At 36.2% G+C, this 12,563-nt stretch overlaps 1 protein-coding gene across 6 annotated transcripts in view; it reads right to left on the bottom strand.

Moving 5' to 3' along the window:
- The window catches only part of Slc4a7 (solute carrier family 4 member 7), a 97,195-nt gene that overhangs the window by 30,546 nt on the left and 54,086 nt on the right, over positions 1-12,563 (bottom strand). For all 6 annotated transcript variants that reach the window (XM_021203010.2, XM_021203014.2, XM_021202999.2 and 3 more), the window contains 5 exons: positions 10,653-10,799; positions 7,914-8,020; positions 5,725-5,899; positions 2,552-2,685; positions 1,308-1,553 (listed from right to left, as the gene is read on the bottom strand). In XM_021203010.2, coding sequence (XP_021058669.1) covers positions 1,308-1,553; positions 2,552-2,685; positions 5,725-5,899; positions 7,914-8,020; positions 10,653-10,799 — 809 coding nt within the window. The remainder of the gene's footprint in view (positions 1-1,307; positions 1,554-2,551; positions 2,686-5,724; positions 5,900-7,913; positions 8,021-10,652; positions 10,800-12,563) is intronic.

Below are 12,563 nucleotides of genomic sequence, written 5' to 3'. Positions count from 1 at the left end.
AAAAAAAAAAAAAAAAAAAAAAAAAGAAAAAGAATACAGGAAAATACATAGAACATAGATTGCCAATTGTGATGGTTAATCTTTGTTGTCAACTTGACTACTTTTGGAATCAACTAAAACACAAGCTGCTGAACACTAGTGAAGGTCTCTTGACCAGATTATGTGAGTCAGGAAGACTCATTCTAAGTATGGGCAGCACCTTCTGGTGGCAGCTGAGCTAAAGGGACACGGAAAAGGAAAGCTTTCTTTCTGCCTGCTTGCCTGCATTCCACTGTCACTGAGGTGGTCCTGATACTAGAACCAACTTCTTTCGGATTCCAAGGTACAATGAAGTACAGCAGCCCTTTAGAGATTCTCCAGAACTCCACCACCCACCCAGGACTGAGGAGCCAGCCAGCCTCTCAGACAGAAACTACAGGTTCTCAGCCTTTCTGCTGTAGAATGGATCCTATAAACCAAACAATAAATCACTCCCACTGCCCTCACCACACCCCCGACACACACATTTTTTTCATTCTATCAGCTCTGTTCCTTTAGAAGAACCTGACATTTAGAGTTGCCAACCCAACTCCAACAGAAGAACACATACTTCAATTACTTTGTTGTTTCAGTTGTATTAGTTTCATTTCCTATTGCTCTAGTAAAGAAATACCATGACCTAAACAACATGGGGAGAAAGAGTTTGTTTTAGCTCACAGTTCCAGGTCTGTCACTATGGAGAAGTCATAGTGGCAGCAGCTTGAAGAAACTAGGCATGTTGCATCCATAGTCAAGAAGCATATACATACCAGTTCAGCTCACTTCCAAGATCCCCTGCATAGGTAATGGTGCTACCCCCTTAGTTTGTGGGTCTTCCTACCTCAATGTCATCAAGATAGTCTTCTACAGACATGTTCATAGGCCAAATTGATCTAGACAGTATCATATTGAGATTCTTTTCCCAGGTAACTCTAGATTATGGAAAGTTGGTAATTACATTAATAAACAAAAGTAAATAAACTTCATCAACTATAATTCGACCCATGAATGTTTTACCAAAATTTAATCTGAAATAAATATTTCAATTACCCGATACAGCTACATACAATGAATACTATATTGCAAAAATTCCATTTTCTTTCTTTTTGCTATGTAGCCGAGGTAGACCTTTAGCTTATAGTACATCCTCTTGCCTCCACTCTCCTGAGTACTAGGATTAAAAAGTTAAAAGTATATACCGGCTCTTTAAAAAAAAAAAAGTCTTTCTTATGCTCTGGTATCTTAGAAAAAAATATATTTTAACATGAGGATGAAATAGAAGAACTTACGTGTAACTGGTCAATTCATCCAAGTTGTTGTGCATATTAAATGCATATATTTCTCCTAAATGAAAGAGTTTCTCCAAAGCTTCATAGATGAATATGATACAAATGAGAGCCGCAAAAGCTTCCTCTGTAAACCGAGTAATGTAACAAACAAGGCTGCTTGCATCTGTTGCGACCAATACAATGCACAAGAAAGATGTCCACAGACCAATACTGGTTCTTAATGATAGATAGGAAAGGTGATAATCTCTGTTTCAAAATATAAGGAGACACGATCAACATGTACATACAGATTTGCACCTTTTTCATAACAAGCAGTAAAAACACAAACACAGGATCCCTTTAAAAATCACAATTACCAAATTGCCAAGTAATGATGAGATGAAGCTCTGTGTCTTTTGCTTCAACTGGAGACTTGGTTACTTTATTAAAGATTTACAGTGGAAATATGCTAGGCAATAAAGAAATAAAACCCGTAGACCTCACATTAGCAATCAGCTATAGGAACAAATGACAGATTAAAACAACCATAACTGACTTTCTCTGAAGATAAAGAATCCGTATGTGTCAGTAGGGTCAAGACACCACTACCACAGTATCTTACCACCACTATGCCGCCTACAGAGTTAATTTCAAATAAGAAAGGCTATACTTTAAGTCATATCATTGATTACTAGTGAGTGGAGCATGCCACGTCAAAATTATAATCAGGTTAACCAGTGAGCAGAGAAGCAGAGCAAGAGAATCACAACAATCAAGTATTCAAATGTACATGTCATATAGGAAAAATATTGTTAATGCTGAATTCAAAGTCTATTACCTATAGTATGCCCATGATACCCAAGAGGCTAAGCCATAGATACTAACCCTGTAGTCTGATGGCTTTGAGTCCTTGGCTTTCAAGATCTACTTCACTGTAAACTTCCTCTGTAAGACCTACATTTAGCCTAACAAACAGTTCAGATAAATATCTTACAGGTTTAATTTTGCTAGCACTAAGAATTTTTATTGTTCCTCATATGACTTGCTTATCCATTAAATTAGCATTGATGGCTAATGTTATTTTTCTTCATCTCTACATTACTGGAGTGGAATGGTAGTAGGAACCTTGATAGGACAACCACATAAAAAACCCAAAGACACTGAAGATACACATATTGTTAATACAGCTAAATGCTGTTCACAAACAGTACAACATAACATATATTTAACGTATACAAACACAGGGGCTGAGGCTTTCTACTTACCTACAGAATTTAAATAAAATTTTTTCAAACACTAGGACTGGACCTGTGCTCCCCAGTATTGTTAGAGGTTGCCCAGCAAACAATGAATAGGCAATCCCAGTTAATGATGCTCCAAAAAGAGACTCTATTGCACTCTGTTTAAGGGGAAAATGAACAAAAGCAACACATCAAAAAATTATGTCTAACCTTCTATAGTACATCTGAAAACATGGATACTACCCAAGTAGTTACAAAATCAAAGCAAAGACAGTGTTGTGTTTTAAAACTAAGTCGTATATATGGAAAATTACAAAAATATCAAGTACATCAAGAAAATTGCTTTATTTTGCATATTTAATTGAACTTTTAGCAACCATCCTTAATTCAACTCTTGATGCAGTAAGACACAAGGCACAAAGAGAGACATATGAGGCTTCAGCCTATGCAAGCAGGAAAGCATGTGTTATTTTTACTAGTTTTATACGACTGAAGTAAGTATTTTTCATTCTGAAAATAAAAAGCACATTACACAATATGGTTATTAAAAAAAGGTAAATATGTGACTTTTTCTCACTTTTTCCTATAACAGCAACTTTCCATATGCTTTTTGAAAATTAGAATGACAGCTTTAACTGATTTACTTTAAAATGATATAGGTAACATAAACAAGGTAGATGGGGGATGTGTAAAAAAAATTCACAAAAACAGTAAATATGTTAGGTAATTTATCATTAAAGCCCATCAAAATGAGATCAAACAGGACACTAGCTCAGAGGAGTTAATGAGTAAGATATAGTAATACTGGAGTTCATTATCAGCATTATAGCCTGGCAAAATGAGGTTAGACGGTAAAGCAATGGCAATGCTCTATGCTACTAGATAACGGTGAGGTCAGAGAAAAAGGAAAAGAATCTACCCTTCCTAAACATCAGAGCCAACTGGGATATGCTATCCAGAAAGGAGAAACCCCAGGAAAGGCAAGACAAGAGAGAGCACCAGAGCAGGCAAGAATGGGGCTGTCCTGGAAGCCTGCAGGGCCAGGGCCAGGGCCTGGGTGTAGCTGCGGGATGGTTTGTTTCCAGTCTAAGCTCTTTCACTTTTTTAGTGGGGGTGATGGTAATTATAACTCTACTAGTGTTTGTATAGGCAGCTTCAAACCCTGTCTGTTACTTAGGGCATATCACAAAAATGGAGCAATTCTCTCCATCAATTCTAACACCATCATCTAAAACAGAATCACAAAGTAAAAAAATAAAATAAAATAAAATATAATGGAACTACTGGCAACATGAAAAAAAGTGAGCAACCATGTTAATAAATATGTTAAGTGTAAAGAATGTTTTCTTTTTTAAAAAATAGAGTTTTACTACAAAACACAGGTCCTCATCACCAACTCCTTAATTCTACTAAGATATGAACATTAAAATTGAGCTTAGGATGAGTTTGAGTTAAAGATGAAAACGTCTACATGAAATTCAGAAAAAGAAAGCAAAAACTGAAAAGCACATCACAAAACTCAACTGAAGCAGGACAGCACAAACTAGAGGCCCCTCCCCAAGTTGTGGGTTAAAAATGTAAATACCACCACCAGAAACAATGCCTTTATTATCCCCACCCACTGCACGGCACAGCCATATAAGATCCCCAAGCTACCTTTCCCCAATGTGGAACTGCTTGACATTCATCCTCTTCATCCTAAGGCTCTGGCTGTCTAAATTGCTGGGTCAATTTACTCCTATTCTATAAATCAACTAACTCTCTACCTTTCCTTTTCTCCCTATAATTTCAACCCTCATGGACACATGAGTGGTTCAATATTTATACTTTCTTCTGCTACTATATAACCTCTAAAAATGAGTTCCCTAAAACGCCATTTCTATAATGGGCATTGGAAGCGAACACCCCACGTTCATTTTGTTTCTTCTGTAGAATTCTTGTTTTCTCCATTTCTGTAACTTCAATTTTCACAGCTCTCCTTTCTCACAACAGTTCAACGAACACAGGCTACCATTTCCCATCTTTCTAGTTAGGCTGTCCCTGCTATACTTGTCTCTCTCCCTACTCTAGTGCCAAACATAATCTCAGGCACATGGTGTCAAAGAACAGAAATAGAAGACGGGCAGTGACAGTCCATGAACCAAGCAGCAATATTTCTAAGAGCTAAGCCACATTTCAACAGTGCAGGACAGAGTTACAAGCACTAATTTTTGACAGTGATATAAAACAACTAAAATATAAAATATAAAACAACTAAAAATATGTATATTTGAAAGAATGATTAAAGGCAAAGGTAAAAAGGAATCTAACAAAAAATAAATTGAGAATTAGAAATTTTCAACTTTTAGGTTTTAACCCAATGTTCTAAAAAAGATATGCCTTTATAATCGAATAACTATTGCCATTTAGATTTAGCTATTTTTTTTACGATTTATCTATAAAAATACAAAATTTCTTTAAATAGCAAATATTATTTAAAAAAAAACTTCAGAAATCAGGAATTATAAATTATGTCACCTATATGCCAGTAAAATATATTTACACCTCCTATAATAAGCCATTCAAGATTTTATGAAGAATCAGTTCCTAGCATGGTATCAGCATGTATAGCAAACTGGATTCTACATTCACATGAAAAAAAAAAAAGTGAGGCCATATTCAATTACAAATAAAAGCTTTGGCAACTTTCAAACAGATTTAATAGCAAAATGAAAATAAACATAACTTTAAAATCCCACCCACTCTACAGTTACATTCTGCTGTTTTGAAAGGTCTCAGTTCAGTCACCAGATGAGGCCATAGCCCTGACCCTATGACAACTAACAGGACATAGGATGAGGACTCCCATGGGAAAATTTCCCACCATGACCCACCCAGAGCATCTCCCCACAACTCACACATCCCCAGAAGGCAATGGAAGTCTTACTCAATTGATAGTCATTTCATCAAGCAAGGTAGGATAAAACAAATGTTTGGTTTTTTGTTTATTTATTTTTACCTCAACTGTGCATCTTCTCCTGTGCAAATGTCTTCCCCATGTTTTCCACAGCAATTACCTTTGGGGGAAGTCTGCTTGGGGACAGGTTAATGCTGCGGGGAGACTCTTCAAATACAAGCACGAATAGTGAGACAAATGCATACAGACACTTGCCTCTGAGGAGCTGGGAGCCTGGCCACTACCAATCTTTTGTACTCACTATTCTGCCTTCTGTAGCTTCTCCAAGCAGCCCTCCAAAAGTGATTACAGGAGACATACAGGCACAGTATAGGAAAAGAATCGAGGCCAGGCACTGCAGACTTAATGCATCCTTGAAGTCACTCAAGAAAAAAGGTGCTTTCCTTTTGATGTCAAGTATCAAACCACCAAAAAGCCTAAATAGGTGAGATGAAACTCGTCAAGCTGTAGACTAGAGGATTCTAACTAGTTCAAACTAAATCTATGGGCTACATAAAACTGTTGGTGCTTACTTTTTTGTCAATAAAATAAAATTTTAAATCATGGTATAACTTATAGAAGATAAGCTCATTGACTTTAATGAAATAATGTCAGAGGAAAGATACATCTCATTAAATCAAAGGAAACATAATATTATATTATGGGTTATATGCTGAAAAGGTTGCAGGGAAATGACTTTATAGGAGTAATTTTAACTTTGAATACAAACATATATACAAGTAAACATACAATAAACAAAACCTAACTAGCCATTCATATAAATGTGCAAACGCAACTCTGTTTTTTATCTGTAATACAGATCTGAAAGGCAATGGGCAGAAATACAGAGAAGGAAATTATATCTTACTTAGTTCTTAGTGTGAATGTAGTATGTTATGCTTTTAATACTGAAGTTGACTAATAACTACTTTTATGACCTTTAACTATTTATTTATATGAATAATTCTGTCTGGGAAAAAGAAAAACCTGAAAAGCTATTTCTGTATATTACTACTTATATAGTATATATATATATTAATAAAACTAAGAAGTTTTAGAAAGAATAAAAAAATCTATGTTTACATTAAAACATCAAAGCTGTACCACTTCAACTTTTTAAAAAATTAAGCTTTTCAATATTTTTAATCTGAAAATGTTCCAGTAAAATATAAATACCCTAGGAAATGGGGAATCTTTATGTTCAATGCCATACCACAATTAAGCTGAATCCTGCCTGGTATACAGAAAGTACTAAATAAATACTGTTGAACTGGAAATTGAGAACAGTCTTATGCCTCAGGAAATGGGTGATTATGTACATACGAAATACAAGAATATGGATAAAGAATACAGCTTAAATTTAAGCTGTAGAGGGTTTGGATGTTCCAATCTTTACCACGCTAATTTTTTAAGTTAAATACTAAAATAAACCATGAAGGCATGTTGACAAGAAGTGATTCCATAATCTGTAGCAAAAGGAATCAGTTTTAAATTAAGAAGATGCCAATGACAATATAGAAAATAAATTGCCACCATCAAATAAAAAACTTACTGTTTAGCAGGTAGCAAAGGAGGCTCTCGGGTGCTTAAGATATCTATCTATCTTAGGTACTGACTGGTACTTCTCAGCAACTAACTGTATCTCTAATGTACAAAGAAATGGTTGCAGCTAATAGGAGCCCAGCACTATTGGCACAGAGGTAAAATCTTATTCTGTTACGTTCATAAAGGCTCTTACACTTCTCTAGTCAATGATTACAAATTTAAGACTGCATTGAATATATTAATTGCTATTTTTGTCAACAGTGTGTATATATGATATTCTAATTTTAAAAAGCTTTCACTCCAGGTCCTATGGCCCCAGAGTGACTACCAGTACCCTGTGCAATGCCAAGAGCCATACTTCTCTATAGTATGGACATGCTGACACAATTAACCACTACAAAATAACTTAAAGATATTTTATTACATTTTACATTTCTATTCTTTACTCTAAAATTAACTTTCTAATTTCTCTAATAAAGCTTCCAGTAGGGTCTAATCATGCTTGTCCGTCTAAATTTATAGTATTTCAAAAAGTAATGTTTACATAAATTTTAAATCTTGCACAATGTATAAGAATCATTCAGTACAATTCCATTTTCATCTCATAATTCCTTAACTTGGAAAAAGATATGTATTTCCTTTCAGAACCTTCTGTAGAGGTCACCAAAAACCCACATACTATAATTTTGAGGGTATGTTCCATTATTTTAAAATAAATATTGGTACATATTATTAAAAATGTTTTAAATGGATGAAAATTTTCCTTCATGTCATATTATCTTATAGAAAATGCATTTTTAAAACCATACAAACCTAAAGGTACAAGATTAAGTTCCAAATAGTTGAGAAGTTAAAAAGACTGTTGGTGCCTTTCTACTAATTCCCCAACGTAACATCTGTACCCACCGTCCAGTCCTCTGCAGCTCAGGCCCAGCATGGTGATCATCCTCCTTAGGAGGGTCAACAGACATTGCAGCAGATCCATTGGGAAACACAGGAATCTTCCTTTTTTCCTGAATTCCACAAAAATATCTTTTCAGAATTCAATGTTAAGAAAACTGGTATCTGAGATGGCTAGAGGGGATAATGCATCTCATAAGGATTTTACACAAGTACTACTGTCTGGGAAAAAAAGTTCCCTAGTGTAACTTTTTAAAACAGTAACAATTAAAAAGGAGATGAATTTAGAATAATTTACTATCTACTTCTGTTCATATTTTAAATTTATAATTAGCTTTCTTAACTATATTCTAACATCAAAGTATTATAAGATATATTCATGAAACCATGTCAAATTTCTATTCTATGATAGCTATTGTTTTATTAAATTTCCACTGCTGTTATAAAACACCATGATCAAAAGCACTGTGGGGGAGAAAAGGCTTTATTAGTTCAGCTCAGACGTCCTGGTCATAGTCCTTCATGAAGGAAGTAAGGGTTAGGACACTGAGGCAAGAACTGGGACAGAGACAATGGAGGAACACTACTTGTGTTTCATGGCTTGCTCACCCTGCTTTCTTACACTACCCAAGACCACCAGCCCAGGGATGACACTGCCCACAATGAGCTAGGCCCTTCCGCATCCATCAAGTATCAATCAAGAAAATGTCCTACAGTCCTGACTATGGAAGCATTTTGTCAAGTAAGACTCCCTCCTCTTGTATAACCCAAGCTTGTGTTAACCTGACAGAGCACCAGCCAGCCTAGCTATGAACAGAAACACTCTCCCAAAGAAACACATTTTTCCAAGTATTTAGAATACTGCGGTTAACTGCCAAAGAACAAACTTTGCATGGATCTTTAAAGTTACTACTTTTTTCTACAAACCTATACTGCTAGCTCTCAAAAGGCTGAGGCAAGGAGACTGTAAATTCAAGATCAATCTGGGCTACAAAAAAAGTTCAAAAAGAAGATGGACGGAGGAAGAAGGAAAGAGAAAGAAAACCAATTACAAAAGTGTTTTTCTTAGAAAAGCAGCACAAAAATTCCTTCAGTATCATCTTATATTTCATTTTAAAAATCAAAACAAAACAAAAATAAAACTTCTAAAATACAGAATCTACTCCCCCATGTTAACACAAAATGAGTATTTCAAGTTACCTAAAGAAATATCTATGTGCAGATAAACACATATAACGAAAAGAGGGAGGAAATGGAATATGCAGGGAACAGAGAGACACAGTAAGACGTGCCAAGGCTCCCATGGACCTAGACATACATCATATTAACACAGAGTAGCAAGATTACAAAAGTAAGGTCACACTTGAAAATGCCAAAGATAACACCAATGTGTATCTTAGATCAAAGATGAAACAACACATTATAGGACAAGGGAATTCCATACTAAATATTATAATCTCAGTAGTATCTAAAACAATATGAAAGTAGAAAGCATGAGGAAGTGGCTCATGCTTACAATTCTAGTATCTGAGACACTAAGACAAGACCCTGCAAGCTTAAACAGTCTGGCTACGGGAAGGTATCAGGCACACAAAGTTATGCAGTAAAATACTGTCTTGAAACAAAACAAAGCATTCTTTTAGGAAACATTTCAAAGGATGGGGGTTGGAAAGATGGCTCAGCAGTTAATCACTGGCTATTCTTCAGAGGATTTGAGTTCAACTGCCACCATTAACATGGTGGCTCACAAGTATGCATAATCCCAGTTTTGGCTTATCTGATCCTGAGCACCAGGCATGCGTGTGGTACATATTCATATATGAAAGCAAAATACTCATACGTATAAAATAAATCTAAAACAAGCAAACAAAATAATTAAATATACCAAAATTATAAATAAATCTTTAGGAAGGATAGTCGGAGTGAAGCAAATCAGCTAAAAGCAGAAGTGAAAGTAGAAAAAGATCCACATTAAAAAAAATTATTATTTGAAAAATATAATAAATAATTAGTCTATTAGCTAAACTAAACAAAGGTCAGGATGGAACATCACAAATCAAAGGGAGTGTAATAGATAAACTTTTTGAGAAAATTTCAAGTCTGGGTAAATTGGTAATATACCAGGCAAACAAAATGCATCAGAACTGAACTGACCCTAAGAAAAAAAAGTAAATCTCACATAGAGCAATTTTCATAAAGCAACAAGCAACTTGTTAAAGCCCATACTTGGCAAGTGATATAGTTCAAAAATATATACCAGAAATTTTCCAAATGTGCAAAAACAAATTATTCCATACTATTTAAAAGTTGCTCAAGAACCAGTACCCCAGTTATTTGTTTTTGTGAAACAAATGGACTAGTAATATAGCACACATAGATTTAAAAAAAAAAAAAATTATACAATGATTTACCTAAAATTACTCAAATAACAAAGAAGTAGGCAGACTACAAATATCTACATATCCGGGTAACAGAACACAGCTAACAATCAACAAATCTGTCTGGGATACAGATGCACAGGGGCATGGTAATACTGGTACATCCTCTCTGATGAACCTCCACTGATCTCTATGGATTGACTCTTGGTGCTAGGATGCAATGCTAAAGAGGAGCTCTTATGGAGCCACATCCACTGTAAACAGCTGTAACTTTTGTGTCATAAAAATGCATAACTTACATATTTCATGAAAAGTTTTTAACTTAAAAAAAGAAAACAACTCCCAAAATATATCTCTAGACTCTTACCTGAGAAGGAACACTTTTTGGAGGCTCTATGCGTATGGAAGGATCCCACTCCCCTGGAGGAAGGACAGTTACTTGATCTAAGAATTCATCAATTCCAGATAGGAGGTCATTTCGATCTTTTGCTTTATAAGCCACATCATGAAAAATCTATAAAAAAGAAGACACTGAGCAGAAAGATTTTACAGTGGAAAGAAAAATCTACCTATACTAAACTGCACTTTAGATACAGAAATATTGGAATAGAGCAATGGTACATGTTAATAGCACACACTGCTCACGAGGACATGCTTTCAGTTTCCAGAACTGTTAGGTGGCTCACAGCTATCTGTGGTTCTGAAGACTATGACACAATCTTATGTACTCCATTGGGCCTGCACTAACATGTGCACATACCTCACTCCTTCCTGCACATACACATATGTTAAATAAATAACAAACGTAGAGTGACACACACACACACACACACACACACACACACAAATAACATAAAATCTTCTCAGGGGCAGGCATCCACTCCACCTGGCAATACTTAGCTCATTATTAGTATTAACAGATGAATCAATAACAACCAACCAAAAAAATGATGTGTTAATACAAAGAAAAACATTTCACAAATAAACAGCAATTATTTACAAATTAATTCATAACAATAAATGTCAGGTAATTCTATTTCTGTCACTAAAGTGTTATTTGTCCTGAGTGAATAACTATGAACAACGAAGTTATTTTGTTTAACAAATATTTACTGGTTACTTATGACTTGTTAGGAGCAATGCTGTATGTGACACAACAAAATAAAATAAAACAAAACAAAAGAAAATCAAACAAAAAACAATGCAGTCTTTCCAGGCAGAACAGTGAGTTAAGTAATTGCCCAGAATAGCAAGATTCCAAGTAGAACAAACATTTATAAAACAAAAAACAAGCAAACAAAAAAATTAAGCAAAGTGCAGGACAGAAAGCTGACAGAGAAAAATAGACAGCCAAGAAAATGTCTGCCTATCAGAAAAGACGATAACCCTGATAATTGAATACAGAGGCAGGAGAATTTGTGTGAGTTTGAGTATAGTCTGGGCTAGACAGTAAGACTTTGTAAAAACAAACACAAAACAGAGGTGATATTTGAGAGGAAATCATTCCACAAGTAGACTGCGTGGGTTGATGGTAAATCAAGTCCTTGCTGCTGAGGTGGACCCCTAGTTGGTCTGCTCCAGTGAAGACTCCATATCCCATACATCCTACAGGACCCGCTGCACCCAGAGCAGTTGGTAAGAACTGCACCCTTCACCCGCCCCAAATCCCAGAGGTGCAGCTGGGCGCCTGGTGGACTCCAGACCTATCACCCACCCAAACTCCTGCCCTCCCCAATACTACTCTCCCTCCTTCCATCCCTTCCCACCCCTAGTTGGTCTGCTCCCATGAAGACTTCATATCCCAATCCATCCTGAGAGCCTGCTGCACTCGAAGCAGTTGAGCAGTTGAGGACCCTCTGCACTCAAAGCAGTTGAGGATCTGCTACTCTCAGAGAAGTTGAGGATCGCCTGCACTCAGTGCAGCTGGACAACGGCTTGACTGTTCCGTGGAAGAACCAACAGTCTGAAGGCCTCCCAGGAGATCTACTGCAGCCAGGGCAACAGATCAGCAGCTTCTCTGCCCCATGTTAAGAGCTCTCAGTTGGAAGGTCCCACAGGTGATCTGATACAGCCAGGGCTGCAGGCCTACTAGGAGACCTGAAGCAACCAAAGGACAAAAGAGGCAGAGTTCATACAGTCACCCAGATCAACAAACATTAGGGATATCCAGATGGCAAAAAGGCAAGCACAAGGCCGTAAGCAACAGAAGCCAAAATAAGTGGGCATCATCAGCACCCAGTTCTCCTACCACAGCAAGTCTTGAATACACCAACACACC

This window comes from Mus pahari, chromosome 8 (assembly GCF_900095145.1).
Source record: "Mus pahari chromosome 8, PAHARI_EIJ_v1.1, whole genome shotgun sequence".
Taxonomy (NCBI): Eukaryota; Metazoa; Chordata; class Mammalia; order Rodentia; family Muridae; genus Mus; species Mus pahari.
The sequence above is the reverse complement of the archived record's forward strand: the minus strand, read 5'-3'. Positions and strand labels throughout refer to the sequence as shown.